The sequence below is a fragment of the Chelonia mydas genome, chromosome 8 (assembly GCF_015237465.2).
Source record: "Chelonia mydas isolate rCheMyd1 chromosome 8, rCheMyd1.pri.v2, whole genome shotgun sequence".
Lineage (NCBI taxonomy): Eukaryota > Metazoa > Chordata > Testudines > Cheloniidae > Chelonia > Chelonia mydas.
In genome coordinates, this window is record NC_057854.1 from 20,925,658 (window position 1) to 20,944,495 (window position 18,838).

Here is an 18,838-nt window from a genome sequence, read left to right on the forward strand (position 1 = left end):
CCCAACATTGATTTGGTTTTAACAGCTCATTATTTTTCAGCTATTCTCATGATTTTGGAGGGCTGATACAATGTTTGAGTTTGGCAATACTGGAGTGAGAAGAGAATTAGGCCAATTGTTTTCAGAGTTATAGATCAGTTAACCTGCATTTCTTCCCAATATGCCATGTACCTACCTATTAATTATTATTCATATTACGGTAGTAACCGAGAGCCTCAGCCCTCGACCAGGACCCCTGTGTACAAACATAGAACAAACAGTACTCCAAAGACTTTACAATCTAAATATAAAACAAGATAGATACAGACATATTCACATCCCCAAACTCACTTCTTTCCTGAAGCCCACAAACCTCAGTCCATGTTGGCAAATCTGCTGTCACCAATCCAGGAATTGTTTTCTTATTGTCTTTTTAAAACACTAACATAAATATAAGAAGTAGGCTGCAAAAATATTCACAAAGCATTGGAAATCTGCCTTTGATTCACGAGAGTGGGCCTGATCCTGTACTCAGGGGTCTTACTGTCATGAGTAGTTCTATTTATTTCAGTGGAGCTACTCACAGTAGTAAGCACTTCACTCAGCAGTAAGTGTTTTCAGGAATCAAGCTCTTAAACAGGATCGGGGTGAGGGGTGTGATTATTTACTGATAGAGTTATACCAGTACAACCCTTTGCATAGATGCAGTTATACTGGTATAACGATACCTTACTGTAGTATAGCCATCCCCTTTCCTGTACAGGCATAGCTGTACAGGTATAAAGCACCAGTATACTGATATAACTGGGTGTGCCCTGGGGCGGTGTCTGCCTTTAACTACACCAGCCTAGTTTTAGTGATACAACTTTCTAGTGTAGACAAGGCTTTAGGGCCCTGATTCAGCAAGGTGCTTAAGCACATGTCTAATTTTAGCATGTGAGTATTCCCACTGACATCACAATAGACTCAGTGAACTCACACATATCTTGCTGAATTGGGACCTTAAATCTACGTTTCCTTGCCAATGTGAGTTTCAGTCTGATTCTAATGTTCTAGAATTGCATTTTTTAAAAATATGTGATAAAAGAATAATTCTTCATGCTCATTTTGGATGTGTACCCTGACTCCTCAGTGGTGGAGAGCCATTTGCTCCACAATGTTCAGTGGATCACTCAATGCCTAAGGTGCTTGCAAGAGCTCTGCTCTGTTCAGTGTCCTGTTCCAACTGGCTGATTGTGCATAGCAACAAGACCTTCACAGCGACCCACCCAGCCTGTCTGCCTGGGGAATTCAGCCCTTAGAGGCACAGTCTGATGATGCTTGGCAAAAAAACCCAAACAAAAATAAACAAAACCAAAAAAAAAAACCCCAAACATTTCAGTCAGGAGGATACATGATTGTGTTCTGGTTCCGAGATGGAATTCTCTTGCTGTGATGTGGGCATCACCTCAGCTACTGTGAATGTTCATAGGTAAACAGAATTAGTCACTGCCAAGATGAGGCTGAAACCTGGATGTTTTCTGCAGTTTCTGTATTTAGATAAAATATACTGTTTATTATCAGTGAGAAATGCTAGAGCACTTGCAGAATATTTCCAACTCCTAGATGTTCATAATAAGAATACTTTGAATAGTAAGTACTTTCCACAGGCCCTAGAATTTGCTATCAATAAGATTAATGTTTATATCTATCTTTATATAAAAGAATTATATGATGCTATCAAGTTTAGCATTTAAAAACTGTTTTGGATTTGTTTAAAAATTCTTTAGGGTTCAAAATAATTTCCAGAGACACTATAAATACCGTGTCTCAGCTATTACAACAAATACTGCACTCTGTAATGCTAACTGACTTGCTGGCTTGGTTAATGCAAAGTTTTGGAATTGCCCCAGATAGATGGCTTTCAGTTGTAGCATATACCACTGTGTCTCGACTGATATAGCACTTTCCATCCATTCTAAAAGGTTATATGGCCTGACTAGTAACACATCAAATGATGAAATGATACCCAGCCCTCATACCCAGCCTACTAGCATGATTGCAATAACTGAAATGTGTTCAGCTCTTGCCTAAGACGTAAACTTTTTTGTTCTCTCTCTGGTTCCTCTTAAAGCTGACAGTCCTGCAATTCAAATTAACTTGTGTGGCATCATCACCATCATTATTATTTATCATTAGCACTCTGGTAGCACTGAAAAGCCCTGATCAGGACTAAGGCACCAGTGTGCTAGATACTGTACAAACACTCAATAAAAGATAGTCTCTGCACCAAAGAGCTTACAGTATAAATCAGTGATACTCAGACCTCAGTGGTTCAGGAGCCAAATTAGCGATCAGCATAACCCAAAAGAGCCACAGGAGTGTGAATTGTTTTATTTGCTCTCTCTCTCTCTCTCTCTATATATATATATATAAATATTTCTTCGTTATTCTGACCAAGTATTATTATTTTTTCAACTACAAACTATTTTTTCAACTATTTTTTTAACTGTTATTGGTTAATAACATAGTAAAAGCAGCCTAATTGGTTAATAGTTAAATCACAGAGTGTTTGAAAATCATGTCCTGCCAAGAGCTGCAGGAGACAAATTAAACAGTCACTTGCAGCTCCCGAGCCTCAGTCTGAGTATCACTGATCTAAATAAATACCACAGATGAAGGCTCAGGCGAAAGGAGGTATCATACACACAGGGTGATGGGGCTGATGGGTGGCAAAGTCATATTCGTTCTGAAACACTTTGGGCCAAATCCATTCAGAGCATTGAAGTGGACTGCAAAAGTTGGTTTTTTCCCTGCCCCCTAGGTGCACCTTACACTTGTACAACATCACTGTCAAGCTAAATATTGTTTAAAACAATTATTCAATAGTTAAAAAAAATAAGCAGTATCTGCAGGGAGTTTAAGCCCAGTTTTTGACCTGCCTGAAGACTGTTATAATGAGCAATGGGACCCCCAAAAACTCTGTGGACATTTTGATCCAGATTCATATCCAAACATAATGAGCCTGTGTGTTTAAAGGACATAAATCAGACTACTGAATCCTTTTATCCCTTAATAAGGCAAACGTTTGGGTAGGTCTCATGCCTTGGGCTCAGGTCTTATTTAAATCTGATGAAGAACATCACATGGAGTCTAAACATCTTTTAAAAGAGACCAAAATGATCAGAACTCACCAAAGAAACGAGTGGTGTGAGTTCCCCCCGCTGTCCGTGCCATGGTAGTGATCTAACCTGATTGTGGTGTTGAGCCTCATTTCCCAGCACTGTGCTGGAACCATCACCCCACGCTAGTGACAAAGTACAAGGAAAAAAACCAGAAAAGAGTCAAAGGATCGGTGGGGTTGGTTGCTATATAAAGGGCTGAATTCTGGCCTCATAATATGCACATGCAACTCCCTCTGGCCTAAAATCAGCAGGGAAAGACACGCTGGAGCCAATCCAGGGAGGTGCTGAGTGCCCTCAAATATGGCTGATGTCAATGGCAGCTGAGGGCACTCAGCAGCTCATAGTTTCCAAGACTATAATTAAAAACAATGGGAAGTATAAATCTAAACAAAATAGGTGGCTGGATCTTTTCAATAAAACCCTGAAGACCACACAGCCATGGCCTGGTACCTCCTATGGGTAGATGAGGTTCCTTTGCAGGGGCTCCATCATCACATTTCAGGGGAGCATGTGACTGAATGTTTGTGGCAGTTGCCTCGAAGGTGTGGCATTTCCTGGCCCATTCTGTAAAGAAAAATCATCTGAAAAGATCTTTCTTTTAGCGCATGTGAAATACATTTTTTACAAGTGAAAAATTACAACTTTTAAGCTAATTTCTCGGGCGTTTTGTTCAAACACCTAAAAATGAAAAATGTCACTTTTGGGCTGCTGATAACAAGCAGAAACAAAACAAAAATTTTAAAAAAATCACACATGCATGCACGCGCGCACACACACACACACACTACCTCTGTCTTGACAGATGTCACCATGTGCGCATTATTATTACTGAACATTTCTCGGAGCGTGTTACTATATTTTAATTGTCTGTGCAGTAACCTGAGCACCTTGGAGCAGTGTGTGCATTATAAATCCTATTAATTATTACTAACAGCTTTGCGCAGGTTAGGCCTAACAACCCACTGTTTTCCAGACCTGCAGCTTTATCACTTTCTCCGTTATGTGACTGACCTGACGAAGAAGCAGATCATGCTGGTGTTTGACTTGCTAGACTGGAATGCCACAGGGGAGATTGGCTTTGATGAGTTCTACATGCTGGTGTGCATCCTGATATCTCATGAGGCAGGTAGCCTGGGGTCCCTGTTGGTGTGACTTCAGAGAAGCTGATGTTATTCAGTGCCTTCATAAATTGAATCAGCCAGCTGGGAGTCTAATCTTCACTTATAATGTGAGAAGTAGAAGGTAGAGGAACTTTCCACAAGCTAGAAACTGTCTAAATGCTCTTATGTTCTGAGGCAGCTCACTGAAAATAAACAAAAACTCAGCTCACAAAATGAGCTGCAGGCGCCTGCTGCTTTCTGCAAAATAGCAGGACTAGAACAGGATCCCATTTTCAGAGGTCAGCATTTTCCACCCTCTCCCTGTTGCGCAGTAGAGCACACGATTCTTCTTCAATCTTCGTACTACGACTCTTTCTCTTATTGATCGTTATTAGAGGTCAGACCTGTTCCGAAAGAAAACAGTAGCCTGGTGTGAGAATTAAAGGGTGTGGGGGGGAAATGAATGTTCACACAAGCCAGAGTTATACACAGCTCCCCACTTTTGGGGGGTCATACTGTAGCCCAAGCTTCTCCTTTTTGGGGGCAGGCTGCTAGCAGTGTCATCCTGGGGAGTCCTAAGAGGCAGTGCTTAATTTGTAATGAAAGAGGTGCCAGGGCTCAAGCAATTAGGTGCCGGGACTCAAGGAATTTTTTTTTTTACTTGAATAACTGATGCGGCAAGCCCAGAGGTGCCAGGGCTATGAACTGCCAAGTCTAGAGGTGCCAGGGCTCAGCCCTGGCACACATTAAGCACTGCCAAGAGGGCAAAGACCATCCATGGATGTACAGCAGGCCTGAGTACTTAATCATTTCAAGAGCAACTTGTGGCTTTGCTGGCTGCATGAAGGAAAGTGGGAGACTCAGTGTGCTCAGTTCATTTCCATGGCCATCCAGCTCAGAATTATTTTGCAGCACTAGTAGGGTCTGAAGCCCTGGGGCAAACAAATCTGGATGCATAGGGCTAGGCATGCGTGTGTGCAAGGAAGCACTGAGTTCTTTTCTCTTTGTATTGCAAGCTGGAATTAGGAAGGTTACCAGCTTTTACCATCTAGACTTTAACTGTGTTTGGTATTATATGTATTTTCTAAAACAGGATATCTCTGCTCATTATTTGTTCTTAAACATTTCTGTCCTGAAACAGAATCACCTGGAAAAGCAGTTCATTTATCAACACTCTGGGCCTGTGTTTGAGCTGCTGGATATGGATGGAAGACACACAGTTGGCCCTAGGGAGTTCCAAGCCACTAGGTTCCTCTTTAACATCAAGAAGCACGAGCTTGAGAAGATATTCAAGGACTTTGATGTCTCTGGAGATGAGGTAAGATTAGAGGAATAACAAGCCCTTAATAATGCCGCATTTTATTTATTAACACAGAGGCTCCAACTGAAATCAGAGCCCCATTGTATCTGCCCAAGGACAGTCCCTACCAGGAGCACACAATTAAAATAGATAGGACAAAGTGTGGGAGGGAAAACAGGCTGCAAGATTGACTGTCCAGTGTCACAGAGAGGGCAGTAGTTGAGCCCAGGTCTAATGAGTCCTGCTGACTGGCCATGTAGCTCAGTAGAGTACCTCTCTTGAACACTGCTCTTGGCTCCAGCTCCATTCAGAGAAGCTTTATGTTGCCCTGTTACCTTGTGCTAGAGCAGCAAACGTGGTTATGCAGAGCCTGCCATTCAGACAACTGCGGGGCCACGTTCTTTTTCCCCCACACTTTTATTCCATTCTTTATACTGAGGTCCCAGGCTATGCTGGGCTTTAAATCAGCTGAGGTGTCATCTGGAGACTGAGGGTTTGATTATGGTGCCCTTCTTACTGGGTAATTCACTTTCACCTTGGAATATAGAGCACTGTCAGTCAGTGAACGTATGTAAGCCTGACCTCTATGATCTCCACCAACTCCCCCTTCTTCACTGTATTGAATATAGGATTCGTGACCTCACCTTCAAGGCTCATAACTTTACCCCTCCCTACCTACTCTTCTACTGATTACACCACTCTCGCTAACAATGCAAGCCTCCATAGCCTGTTTGTCTCCTCCTATAAGCACCTCCATGCTTTCTCCCCTGCCCTTCAGCCTGTCCTCTTTCAAATCCCTCCACAAGACCCATGACCAAGGTGAAGTCTGATAAATTGCGAGCCCATAATGACTAGATAGGTAGGGATTGCTGATATATTAAAAGGTTTATTTAATCACGTTTCATATCACCGTTCTGTGGGGGTTTGTATAGCAGCCTCATCCCCGTAGTATCCCAGCACCTTCCAGCAGTATATTAAATGACAGACTAATGTCTGTCACAGGGAGTTCATTCCTTCTCTCCACAGGTGGCAAACTGTGTGTGCAATGGACTGCTCTAATTAGTGGTTTTGTTTTCCCCACTGTTATGTTCCCTCTCCCCTGCCCTCCAATTATTTAACAGCCACTTGTTGCATTTTAACTTAGATATTCCCTATCCTGTAGGATTTACAACCTCCTAATATGAGTTTGTACAGTGCCTTGATCTAAGGACTCTAGTGCTTGGGGCATCCAGACACAACACTAATGTAAATAATAGACCTGAACCCAGTTATTTCCGCTTTGCAAATGGGCTGCTTGGTTAAAGAGCATTTTGTAAGAGCTTGCTTTTGTGGTTGTGCCGGATATAATTCTAAAAAACACAGAGATTTCCACCCAGAAGCATCATGACATCTGCAACCATTGCGGAATGGTAGAGCGATATTCACATGTAGGGGAGATGCCCTCTCAGCTACAGTGTGGTCCTTTGAGATGGGCCCAGCCCATGAAGTTCAGATCCAAACTTCTCCTAAGTTTGATTGGAAGGACCATTGTATGTATGTCTCTCTGAGATCCCAAATCTTGGGTCAGGCCTATCTCTGACATTAAAGTGGTATCAACCATCACTGTCTTGTTAAGATGCTACTTCATATTTTTTCCCCACCACTAGCAACTGAACTACAAGGAGTTCAAAATGTTTACAATCTTCTGCATTGATAGACAACAGAAAAAGAAGGAGAAAAAGAAGAAGAGGTGGAATGAAGCGATTCCAGAATCATCTGGGCCAGACCTCACCAAGATCAGCATGCAACAACTACACTAGTAAAAGAACACTATTTGATCCAACCATCTCTTTCCCAGGCCCCAGGCGCAGGGGGTTTTGGGTTAGCTTAAAACACCAACTTTTAAGAAACCTATAACTCAAATAATGGTCCAAATAATTATAGCTGTATAATTTTGTCCCCAGATCCCATCTCAGATACCGCATGCAAGTGCATAATCAGGTCTGATGTCATCCCATGTGGAATAGCTGATGCAGCTTGTACTTCAGGCGCATTCCTCATATTTCACCCCAAGCCAGTTGCTGATATTCATGTCAACCCTCCCTGCCATACCGCATTGCTCAAGTATTTTAGGATAGCAAACCTGCCCCACCCTCCATCTACATTACATCTTGCTTGAGACAGAGCAGTCCTCCCCATACAACCATTTTATCACCTTTGAAGAGACAGATGAAATAAAGTTTAGCATAAAACCCAGCTGGCTCATCCCTTCTGATACTGGATTCATTCATATTTGTCAGCTTTTCCCCCCTATGCTGTTTTCTGTCCAGATTAAAATGTCTCCATTAAAAATAAGCATGGGGGAAATTAGATTTGTCTCATCTCCCTGCACCCATTACTGTTGTTGTGGGGAATGGAGCCAGCCAAAGGCAATGCTCTTTTCTTTGTTAAAATAAATCATTGAATTAAATCCATCTGTGGAGAGAAGAGAAGGGATGGGCAGTTTCTCTTGTTAAGTATTGACCATTTAAACCGTAAATGGAGCAGTTTTCTAAACCCAGTTCCCCTTCTCACCACTTTTGCCTTAAGCCTCTGCGTATTGAACTTTCCAAGCTGTAATTCTATAACAAGGCAGCCGAATCACATATGAAGGCCCAGCTTCTGAATGGAGGAATTGCCACCATGGACCAATGTTGTTACTTTAACGGTGGCATAGGAATTCATAACAGGAAATAGGACCCCATCCCTTTATTTCCCCACTCCCAAGGCTTTATTCCCAGGAATCAAGACATTGAAGCTGTTGAAGCCCCAGTTTTGAGGTTATTCAGAGAAAACAGTTCATGTTTTCTAATCTGACAAAGGTGGAATGGCTGTTGTGACGCTGGCCCCTTTTAGTAAGTGACCTTTGTGTTTATCACTTTTTACCCAAAGATTCTGAAGAACTTTCAAAAACTAAACTTTCCCAGATTCCCCTCTTGTATACACTGGTTTAAACTGGAGTCACACTGCATGGGCTGCGGTAGACTTCCTCCAGATGTAACAACTAGGGCTGACCAGAAAACAAGAATTCCACCTTGCAGGAAAAAATGGAGGTTTCAACACTGGTTTGCCTGATTCACAGCTGGGACTTGAACTTGGGTCTCCCACATTCCAGTGTGTGCCTTAATCATCAAGTGATTGGTGATTCTGGGATGAGTGCCTCTCTGACCAGAAATTCTACCCCAGGCCTGCCAAATCTTCTGATGGATGTTTCATCTGAATAGATTCATTGAAACTAAAACTTTGAGCAGAAACAGTAGTGGCATTTTCCAATAAAAACATTTAGTCAAAAATTTCGTAACCAGCTGTATCGATGCGAGGAATAGAATTAGGCCCTCAACTTAAGAATCATTTCACCTACCACTATAATGTGACCCATTTGGAGCAAACTCTGTCAGCTTTTGATACAATGCACAGTACCATTACACAAGAGCTTAGGAGCAGAAGGGAAGAATGCAATATCCAAACCTCAGCTGGAGTGCTGGTGGGCAGAATGTAATTACCCTGTTGGAATTTGACCAGCTCAGCAGGGTTAACACCTACTTCAGTTAAGCAATGCTGTGCCATTTATAGGATATTATGTAACGTGGTAGAGTGAGATAGAGCTGAATAGTTAAATAAAAAAGAAAATACATTCACAAGTACAAATAGTACATTTATTCCATACTCAGGAGTGAGGACAGAGTATACTGGACACACGCAGCAGCCATAACCATACAATCAGAGCTGCTGCAACTGGACAGTGGTTTGCATAGTCTTTTATTAGGGATATAAAATGTTAAACAGTTAACTGATAAGCATTAGGCTTACTGTTAACTGACCTTAACCATTAACCCCCTGCACGCCATCCGGAGTGGCCCCAGCCCCAGCCTCCCCGCGCCAGCCAGAGGGACCCCAGCCCCAGTTGCCCCACCCCAGCCGGCCGGCCAACCTCAGCCCCAGCGCTGGCCTAAGCAACCCAAGCTCCTCTCCCTTTAATTGGTTAACGTTTGACTTGGAATTCACTTTCCTGTTAGGTGGTACATCAGTTATTGTAAATATAGACCTAAAGCCCATTTCCTGCATTGGGCTTCTGGACACTAGCAACAAGTTGTGTGTGTCTTTATTGCCACTTTACATGTGACCATATGTTACTTGAATGAAGGGCACTGTCAAAAGGGGAGATTGTGTTGTCTCAACATCTTGACACACCAAACTTTCAAAATGTAAAGTGGCTGCAATTACTGGGCTCCAAAGGAACATCTGCCCATTCCAGAAGAGGAGGGATAGCAGCTGTGACAACTCTTGAGGATGGGTAGCAGTAGACCATGCTCCTGTTCTTCCCCCATCAAAAAAGGAGAGAGTCAGGAAGGACACACAGAAAAATCTTCACATTCATTTCTTTATATTTAGTTCTTACATTATTTTTTCTATATGCTGTTATGAAAACACTCTCTCCAAAAAGAAGTTAAACAGGTGACACTAACTGTAAGGATGATAAAGGGAGCAAAGCAACTTAGCCAGGATCATTCAAGCTCTTTTGACATGATAGGCAGTTAAGACTATAAAAATGGGCCAAACTAATGGTTTGTCTACATGGTGCATTAATCCTAGAGGGGTACAAATTCTAGTGTGCACTACTGTGTCATGCACTAACTGGCTTGTGTGGACCCTGCTTATGAACACTGTGTAGTACTGTTTGAAATGGGACTACATTAATATGCATTAGGGAAGTTACAGTGAATGCCAGTGGGTCCATCCTGGCCAGTTAGTGCATGACATGCTGTTGAGTATTCAAATGTACTCCCTTCTGGTGTGGACTAAGGCACCATGTAGACATGCCCTAAGAGATCCATCTAACATTTCACTTAATATTAAAGGGCAACTTCACAGATAAATTACTTAATATTTCCCTCCATCCATAAAACCCACAATACCAGACCATGTGTAATATCACACACACTACACTTTGAAGGTGTTGGAGAAACTTGACCTTTGGTTCCCTACCCCACTCCCCAGGGACCTGGATTCTTCCACTGATTGCATACCCTATTTTACACTATTCCTAACAGACAAATTGTGTGAGATACTGCTGAATGATACATTTGTTTTTATGACCTGAGCATCTTAACCTTCCATGGCCAAAAGTATAATAAAAAGATTGCAGAAATACAACTGGGAGTTAAATCACATTCCAATAACTTAAAAAGAGAAAAATGACACTCAGTTTGTTTCTTAAGGCATGGTGTTTCCAGTATTAATTTTATTTTTAAATCCAGAAAAAAAAATTGTTTTTTCTTTGCTTTTTTTAATACAAGAAGTTTTGTACAGAGTTTCTGACTCATAGAAATTCATGTTTTGCTCTCAATGTTACAGACGTCTAGCTATGTAAAAAAAGTCACATAATTTAAGTTTAAAGACAACCTACTTGTGCTTTGCAATTGATTAAAAAATATGTGCGCACACTACTGTGATATGTCAACCAAATAACAGAGGTACAACATAAAAATATACAATGAATCTTAATGTAACTCAGTGTTCACAGCATCTCCAGATAGGCTAAGAATTAATCATTGGACTGAACTAGCCAGGGGGGAAAAAGCATGTTTCACACAACCGGTGTGTTCAGTGCTAAAAGATTTAATTTTATAAAAGTTACGGGGCGAGGGGTGCGGGGGGGAAGAGTCACATCATTGTAATCCCCTCATCCTTCTCTCAATAGCTGTTGGAATAATATTTATCTGCATCAGTACCAAATTATCTAGCACCTTATCCTATGTAATATGACTATTTCTTTGATACATGGCACACAAACTGCGTACAAAAGAGATTTACCATAAAAGAGAAGATATTTCAAGAAGTACAAATTTGATGGTACCAGCCATCTTTGGAAGTCACTACCATGAGGCAAAGAGGATATAAACCTAAGTCCCTTGCACATAACAAGTGAAAATGAAGTGTCTTACACATCTCCAACTGACTAGTGCACAATATTGCACTCATTGCTCAAAGATATCTCCAGTTTCTAGACATTCCCTGGACTTGGAGAAGAGAGGCACAAATAGGGTCCTTGATATAAGACCATTTGATTACTTTAATAAAGCCACATCAACATATTTTATTTGCTTCAATTTTCCTTAAACTGTCTCCAGTCTTTGGCTAGATTCAAATTGCCAGAAAAAAACACACAACAGGATTAAAAGTAATAAAACTGGATTTTTTGGAGTTCCAGGTGAACAAAATATAAGGCAAGAGTCAGGATTTTAAGTTCTCAATTTGCCACATGGTTCTGATTCATTGGTCTTCATATTTAAATGTACAAATACAGCATTCCATTGGACAGATACCCAACAAATGGCCCTGCTCAAAAGGATAGGAACACACTTCTTCATGGATAGTCCAGTGGCTATATTTAATAAGAGTTTCAAAGTCCATAGTAAGAAGCTCAGCTGATTAAAAAAACCCACGTCTTCAAACTATTTGACTTTTGTAGGCTCAGTGGCATATGCACTATTATGTTTCTCCCTTGGAAGGAGAACTATAGCCCTAGATTTATCATGGATGGTCCACCATGTCCTATGAATAGGAAGTAGCATCCACACCACTAGGGAGCATTTGTTGAAACTGATGAAATGTGAAAGGAGAAGAGCCATCTGCAGAATGAAGCAATTAAAAATGCTTTATGAAAATGAAGCAGTTTTAAACAGGCAGATTTGTATTGTCTGACAATTTTGTAGTTGCAAATGCAACAGTATGATATTATTTACTTTGGTACAAGAGAGAAGCACGGTTGTTTTAACTCATTGGACAAGCTGGGATATTAAATAAATTTTAAGGGGCGCTGATTTGGCTCAAAATGCATTTCTTCCTTTTTTAAAAAAAAGTTTGCCATGTGCATGGAATTCACCCAGTTTCCGAAAGCAAGTTCTTTAGACCTCTCTTTTTAAACACACAATCTATTCCAAAAGAATGTCTGATGTCCAACATTCATGAGCAAGCCTACATTCAGTGACAGGTGGAAAACAAAGGAAACTTTTTTCATTAATGGAAATTATTTTCATTTCAAACACTTGACACGCATCTATAAAGTGAAGTGGACAGATTATGAAAAGAGCTGATTGGTTTTCTTAAATCTTTTATAAAGAACACATCAGCTCTTTTCATAAGATGCAGGGTCTTTAACAACGTATTTACAATGATGTGTGAAAGATTCTGCAAAATATAAATCAAGAATCAGAAATGTAACTTTAGCATTTGCGTTTATGAATAGAATAGTGATGGACAAATTTATAGCACTCATTTAATTTGTCAACATTTATGCAGCTGAAATGCTTTCAAAATTCCATGGGTTAAAAAGCAGCCCAACCATTGCATCAAACTAACAAAAATATATTTACTAACAATGCATACGTATGCAGAAGCATGTCTGATATTATAGCGATATTTTATCAATAGGCCATTTGCTTTATTGAACGTCATGATGTAAACCGAATGTGTTGCTTTGTCACATAAATATTAATCCTGATTGCTTTTTCTCTCCTACTAAATCAACTGATTCAGCTTTTTGAGAAAGGCAAAGGGAGGTGGTTTTATTTTTACATGGTGCCCTTAGCCACCCAATCGCTATAAAAAAATCCCCTATTTACACTGCACTTTCACATCACTTAGTTTTCCAAATATTTCCCAGATACAGACAAGTAGAGATTGCAGGTTTTGACAAGGAAGTCGAAAGTTTTCTTAATATTACTGTCTCAAATAGAGTTTTCTGTAGACGATATTCACAAAATGTAATGCACAAAGGGCCAACATAGTGGAAACATAATTCAAAAGTTACATACTATGGAAAAGTGTGATCACTTGTTCTTTTTGTAAAACTAAACACTTTGTAACAATGTTAGCAATACATATCCAATATGTCCCATTTCTGATAAATTTTTACATTAGACTATATGTAGTGTTGTTGATCCTCTGCCTTTAAAGCTATTCCGAGAGTGTAGAGTTTAGCTTGTCCATTACTTCTGGGTCAGATACAAGTGACACCTTTGCAATAACAAGCACAAAAGTCTAAGCTCTGTGTTAAACAGACCTGTCACTGACATAAGAATGTAAAAATGTAATTTCCTGGAATCACTTCCTGGCCAAAGTTAATCAGGAGTGACACATACAAGGCCTATGAATCTACTGAAAACTTTATCCTATTACTCCTCACTTGATTATGTCAACTCTTGGGTACACATTATAAAAATCTCCCAATTAGTGTATCCTGTCTGAGGACACTGAACAGTGTGATACTGCACATTGATTGGGGTGCCCAATCTATAATACAACAAATAAAGGTCACATAGGAAACTTGTCAGGAGCACAAATGCCATATTGAATCTGAGTACACATATTCAAATAAAAATGCATACAACAATATGTGCTCATACTTGCCTTTCTTGAATGATGGATAGAAATTGCTTGGAGTAATTCAGCCCTGCAGCTAGCTGGGATTTTCTTATTATGACTGCAAGGTGAGGACAGCATGGCCAGAAGCTGCATTTTAGAACTTCACTAGTCACACTTTGGGGATCCAAAATCTACCCACAAAGTTCTGCTTTTCCTCCTTCTTGCCCCAGAATGGTGTCCCATGCCTATCTATTTCCTAATGCTACACATGGGCCCCAATTCTGCTCTGGGATGCAAGTGCACAGTTCCCACTGAGTCCAGTGGAAATTGCATAAATTTGTGTGGGGGCAAACTCTTGTCCTGTTCATTTCTGTTTTTATAGCCAGGGGTCTAGTAGGAATACCAAACCTGGTCATCTTACAGATAAAAGGAAGTATAGTATTCACTGAATGATTATAGCCACATACAATATGTTCATCAGCATGAACACACATATACGCACATTTTCAGAAATGATCTCCTTGTTAGAAGCATTACTCTTTTCCTTAATATGGATCTTATGAAATTTCTTTGTTTCCAGTTATATCTTCTATATTCAAAAATAAAGTTGTGTGGTTAGGTTTGTCAGCTTATCAAGACGGGGATAAGAGACCAGTATTCATTTTCATCTTTTTAAAAAAAGGGGTTTGCAATCAGACTGCTTGGTTTTGAGATTTGTGCTTATGTGCTTAGGGAGACGGGAAGGAGAGTATGTTTTCTATGCAACGGCCCCATGGGTGATCAAATCCAGCAATGCTCACACCCCTACATGCATGAAAACCAATTCAAAATTGCTTAGACATCCTTCTCCTCACTCTCTGCTATCAAAATACTTAATGTAAAAAATTGTTGCATGTTACAGCACAACATACTACAGTTGATGCTTTTTCAAAGGAAGTGTGAAAATGCATTTAAATTGTTTGTCAGAAACCTGTAATATTGAAAATTATATTCAGTAAATCACCTCAAACTATCTCTGAAAATGCATTCTACAAAAGGATGTTGGAAGTTACAAAATCATCATTATCCTAGTTACAGCTTTGTTACTTTACAGCTGTAACTTTTCCCCCCTTCCAGAATTGATTCTAGGGAAACTCCATCACAAAAACAGATTAAAACAAAAATTTGTACTATGTTTCACAAGACATGCTGCTCCAGATATGAAATGACTATCTGTTGCTTAGATATAAAATAAATGTTATATTTTAAAACAAACAATCTAGTTTTACCAGGCACATTTGAACAGCGAAAAATCCATGAGATTTTTAAGGTGGTTGTGCAGAAATCCAGTATTATTTCCCCCTTCAAGATGCAAAAGATGTGGTGAAAGAATCACTACATATTAGCTGAATTTTGTCTTAAAAATTCTGATTTTTGTGAATTTTACACCCTTTGTGAAAAAATCCAAAGGCTTTGGTGCAAGTCAGGGCTTAAGTCTAATTTTTGCCTTTTTTACAAAAAAAAATGTGGAAGTCAATTTGGTGCTCGCAAAAATGAGGGACTAAATGACATGGCTTCCTCCATACAACCCTGTCATTGCACTTCTGTGTTGCCAGGCTTCAACCTACCTTGAGTAGATCTGACAGTGAATTGTGCCAAGGAGCATTTTGGTTTTGTGACATACAACATGGGAACTATGATAAAAGCAAAGCTCATGCTCATGTGTGATGTGGTATCAAATATGAACTTCAGTTTCTAAAAGAGAAAGACTAGTGTACTAAATCCAAAGTGCCACCTAGCCAGTGAACAGATAAAAAGGTTAGAGCAATATGGAAAGCCTCAGGAGCTGGCAATTTCAACTGAACTCTGCTAGTTCCAATTTTACACTATTTGCCAAGTAAACCACCGCCCATTAAACTGTACAGAATTAAAGAAGCTCTCTTCACTTCAAATCTAAAAGTGTCAATCCTAAAATAGTGACTCCACTATCAGTGGAATAAAAGCCATTCTAGGCAATTTTAGATTTAGGTATGGAAGACAGAAAGAGCAATATAGTGAACCATGTCTGAATAGGCAGAATAGAGGTTTGGTAGGAATTAAGTCATTTGAGTGCACGAGGATTGAAAAACTAAAAATAATTGTGTTTATAAAAGGAGTGCGGGACATAGTTTCAAAGAAGGATATACCCTATATCCCAAACTCTGAGAGATGCAGAGCAGCCAAACAAAGGAACTAGATCAGTTTCTTTTAACGTGGTAACAACTACTCAATAATTACATTATTTTTTTCAACATTATATTCATCCTATTAATTTATTTTGTTAGGTGAAAAACTATCATAAATGTTGTCCAAAGCACACTGCAACATAGGTGTCTGTTCCCAGAAAAAAAGGCTCCTTTTACATTCTAAAGGGAAAGTGCCGGATATTAAACTGAGTGATCACATTCTAAGCTCCTGATGCATTACAGTGAACATATTTCCACAACTACGGACTAGAAAGTGACCATGTCCTCCAACACTGAGACTTAGGGAATGGCCTCTGTTTCTACTGGTAGTGACATGAACAACTGAATGTAGTGTGCTTTATAGTCTCCTTTCTATGATTTTCCACAGAGTGTGTCCTCTGAGAATTCAGAAAGGGGAAAATTGCATTCAATCATATTTGGGTGTAACTTTCTGATTTTATCTGGAAACATTCTAGGCTAGGATACCAATGTCAGCTGATAAAGGTCGTGCGTTTTTTTTTAATCCCATATCAGTGTCCCTCTTGTAATCAGCTAGCCTTTTGTTAATTGTCTTTTACAGGATGGAGAAGGGTACAGTAATTTAGTAGGCACATTATTCAGGTGCCAATGAGCCAGAAAACTTCAGCAAAAGTCAACATTGTAGCAAGTAACTTTACAGTACAGTACATGAAGGATTTATTAAAATGTGTATACACTTCCTAAATTATTGCCTAATGCTCCAGAACGCAGTATTTACCAAACACTGAAGCCTCAAAACGGCACAAGCCCATTTATCACCATCCTGGAATGTGCTAAAACCGGTTCGTATGAACATGAAGAAGAGCCACATTTGGGGTGGAACACAGCATTGATAGAACGCAACACAAAAATCCGTTCTTCAGTCCACCTCTCTCTGGATGAGATTCACTACGCCACAGGAGTAATCTGACACAGCACATGAGTTAAACCAAAACAGAAAAAATCATCATAAATACCGAGCAGAGTGGACCTACCAGAGAAGCTACACTTCTGGGATGAACTGTAAGTGGTGCCGATTTCATGAAGTACTACAATTTGGTTTATTTTTTTCTCTTTTTTAAAAGAAGTGCTTTCTCCATGGATCAACGCTCCACCTACAGTTCCAAGCATTATTACAGGTTTTTATTGTTTAAATGACAGACTTCCCCCTTACACAAACCCTTCATTGCATTTGCCATGTGTTTCTTTCTGTGGTGTTAAAAAATATCAGATCAGGCAAATCCCAAGGGACAGTTTACATTTGTGTTTTGTTTCTGCAGATCTCCATCACAGATGGAATTTTTGCTAGTCATTTCTTGGAACCAATCCATTAGCAGGAAAAATAAGAGCAGAGAAAATAAATCCCATATGATAGAGGAGGAGGAATGGAGAATCAAAAAACAAACAGAATCAGTTTTCCACTGGGGTTGGATTTGTTAAGGGCTGGCTCACAATGACTTGCACCACATAATCCTTCGGGATTTTCAGCTCCTCCAGTTTCATTTTGTCTGCGAGCGGCCTGCCTGAGAAGAACCAGCGCTGGCTGCTGGGCTCCACTCCTTCCACCGTATGCAGTCGCCTCTTCATGTGATATACTGTGTCCATACTGCGGACCATAAGTTTGAGGTCTTTGCCTGTTGAGAGGCGCAAGCGAAGCTGGCATTCATGCCCAGAATTGGGTGGTGGATCGGGAATATCTAGAGTCTCCAGGTCTCCCTTCTCCTCTATCATATTGACAGGCGGGGCCAGGCAGTAGACTGGAAGCTGGTATCTGTTGCCCAGTTCATCATAGCACTCTGTAAGAGCACCTTTGGGAAACAGAGGAAAAAACAGTATAAATAAATGCATTTTACATGTAAATCAAACTAGTGGTAACCACTAAAACATTTGTTCTTGTTATTAGAAAAATGGAAGATTGCATTATATGCATGTGATTAAAATTACAGAAAGTTTTGGACAGATATTACACTATTATATGCCTGAAATTTCACAAATTAGAATCCCTTTTTCTCCCAAGCTCATTGTGGGTGGGCACCATCAAGAAGAACAAAAATACCATTCAGCATTCAACGTTAAAGCAAAAGGAAACTGATTTGCATTCTTGGATATGGAGTTCTCTCACTACTGATGTTGTAAGGGAGGTTCAACAGACAACTCAGGAATTATAACTTACGTTTACAAAGCTATTAATAAGAATCACAGTGTGTGCACTGTAAAGGCACACTTCTCACCATGAGACTTTCAAGAATTACACTAGAAAAATGTGGCAGAGCACTCATTTTTAGCAATGAAGTTTTCAGTTAAAGTAAGGTCAAGCAAGAATTGAAGCCTGACTACCTGCGTCACATATCACAGTCATGCAGCTTGTCAGGAAAATGAGATGCAGTGCAAACCAGCCTTTGCTTTCCTAAATCAGAGCAGAAATCCCCTCTCAGTGGAGTTAAAAAGCATACATTTGCATACCAAGGAAATGCTGCGACATTGTCTTGCATTTACCTGCTTGTAATGAATTTTCTCATTCTTGCCCCTAGATGGGGCACATACACTTGCAAGATTATCCATCTTTTTGTAGTTACAAATGTTTGAAGATGAGCCAATTCCCTGAGCTACAGAATATTTTAAAAACTCTTTGACTCTGCAGTTCTGCACACACCATCCCAACTGTTCCCCATTAGAAATTAAGGCCTC

At 40.0% G+C, this 18,838-nt stretch overlaps 2 protein-coding genes and 1 long non-coding RNA gene across 3 annotated transcripts in view; 1 reads left to right on the forward strand and 2 right to left on the reverse strand.

The window, feature by feature from the left end:
* Nucleotides 1–1,402: 1,402 nt before the first annotated feature.
* LOC122461567 lies at nt 1,403–3,698 on the reverse strand. Its single transcript, XR_006283519.1, has 3 exons — nt 3,594–3,698; nt 3,153–3,265; nt 1,403–1,508 (listed from the first exon to the last, which is right to left on the reverse strand). It is a non-coding gene; the product is annotated as an uncharacterized LOC122461567 (long non-coding RNA).
* EFCAB9 (EF-hand calcium binding domain 9) lies at nt 1,476–7,872 on the forward strand. The gene is made up of 4 exons (XM_007062377.3): nt 1,476–1,611; nt 4,117–4,265; nt 5,385–5,561; nt 7,190–7,872. Exons 1-4 carry the CDS (start codon nt 1,476–1,478, stop codon nt 7,340–7,342), a joined length of 615 nt encoding a protein of 204 aa, XP_007062439.2. The 3' UTR covers nt 7,343–7,872.
* A 2,914-nt stretch (nt 7,873–10,786) lies between these two features.
* Nucleotides 10,787–18,838, reverse strand: part of UBTD2 (ubiquitin domain containing 2) — a 106,597-nt gene continuing 98,545 nt past the window's right edge. The window contains exon 3 of the mRNA XM_037907000.2: nt 10,787–17,958. Within this exon, the coding sequence (XP_037762928.1) occupies nt 17,561–17,958 (398 nt within the window). The 3' untranslated portion in view covers nt 10,787–17,560. The remainder of the gene's footprint in view (nt 17,959–18,838) is intronic.

Excerpts from the sequence above, each read along its gene's own strand:
- EFCAB9 (XM_007062377.3), top strand. The coding sequence starts at position 1,476 with ATGAGGCTGAAACCTGGATGTTTTCTGCAGTTTCTGTATTTAGATAAA. Across the intron at positions 4,266-5,384 it reads GCATCCTGATATCTCATGAG|AATCACCTGGAAAAGCAGTT; the intron begins GCAGGTAGCCTG and ends GTCCTGAAACAG. Across the intron at positions 5,562-7,189 it reads TTGATGTCTCTGGAGATGAG|CAACTGAACTACAAGGAGTT; the intron begins GTAAGATTAGAG and ends CCCCACCACTAG.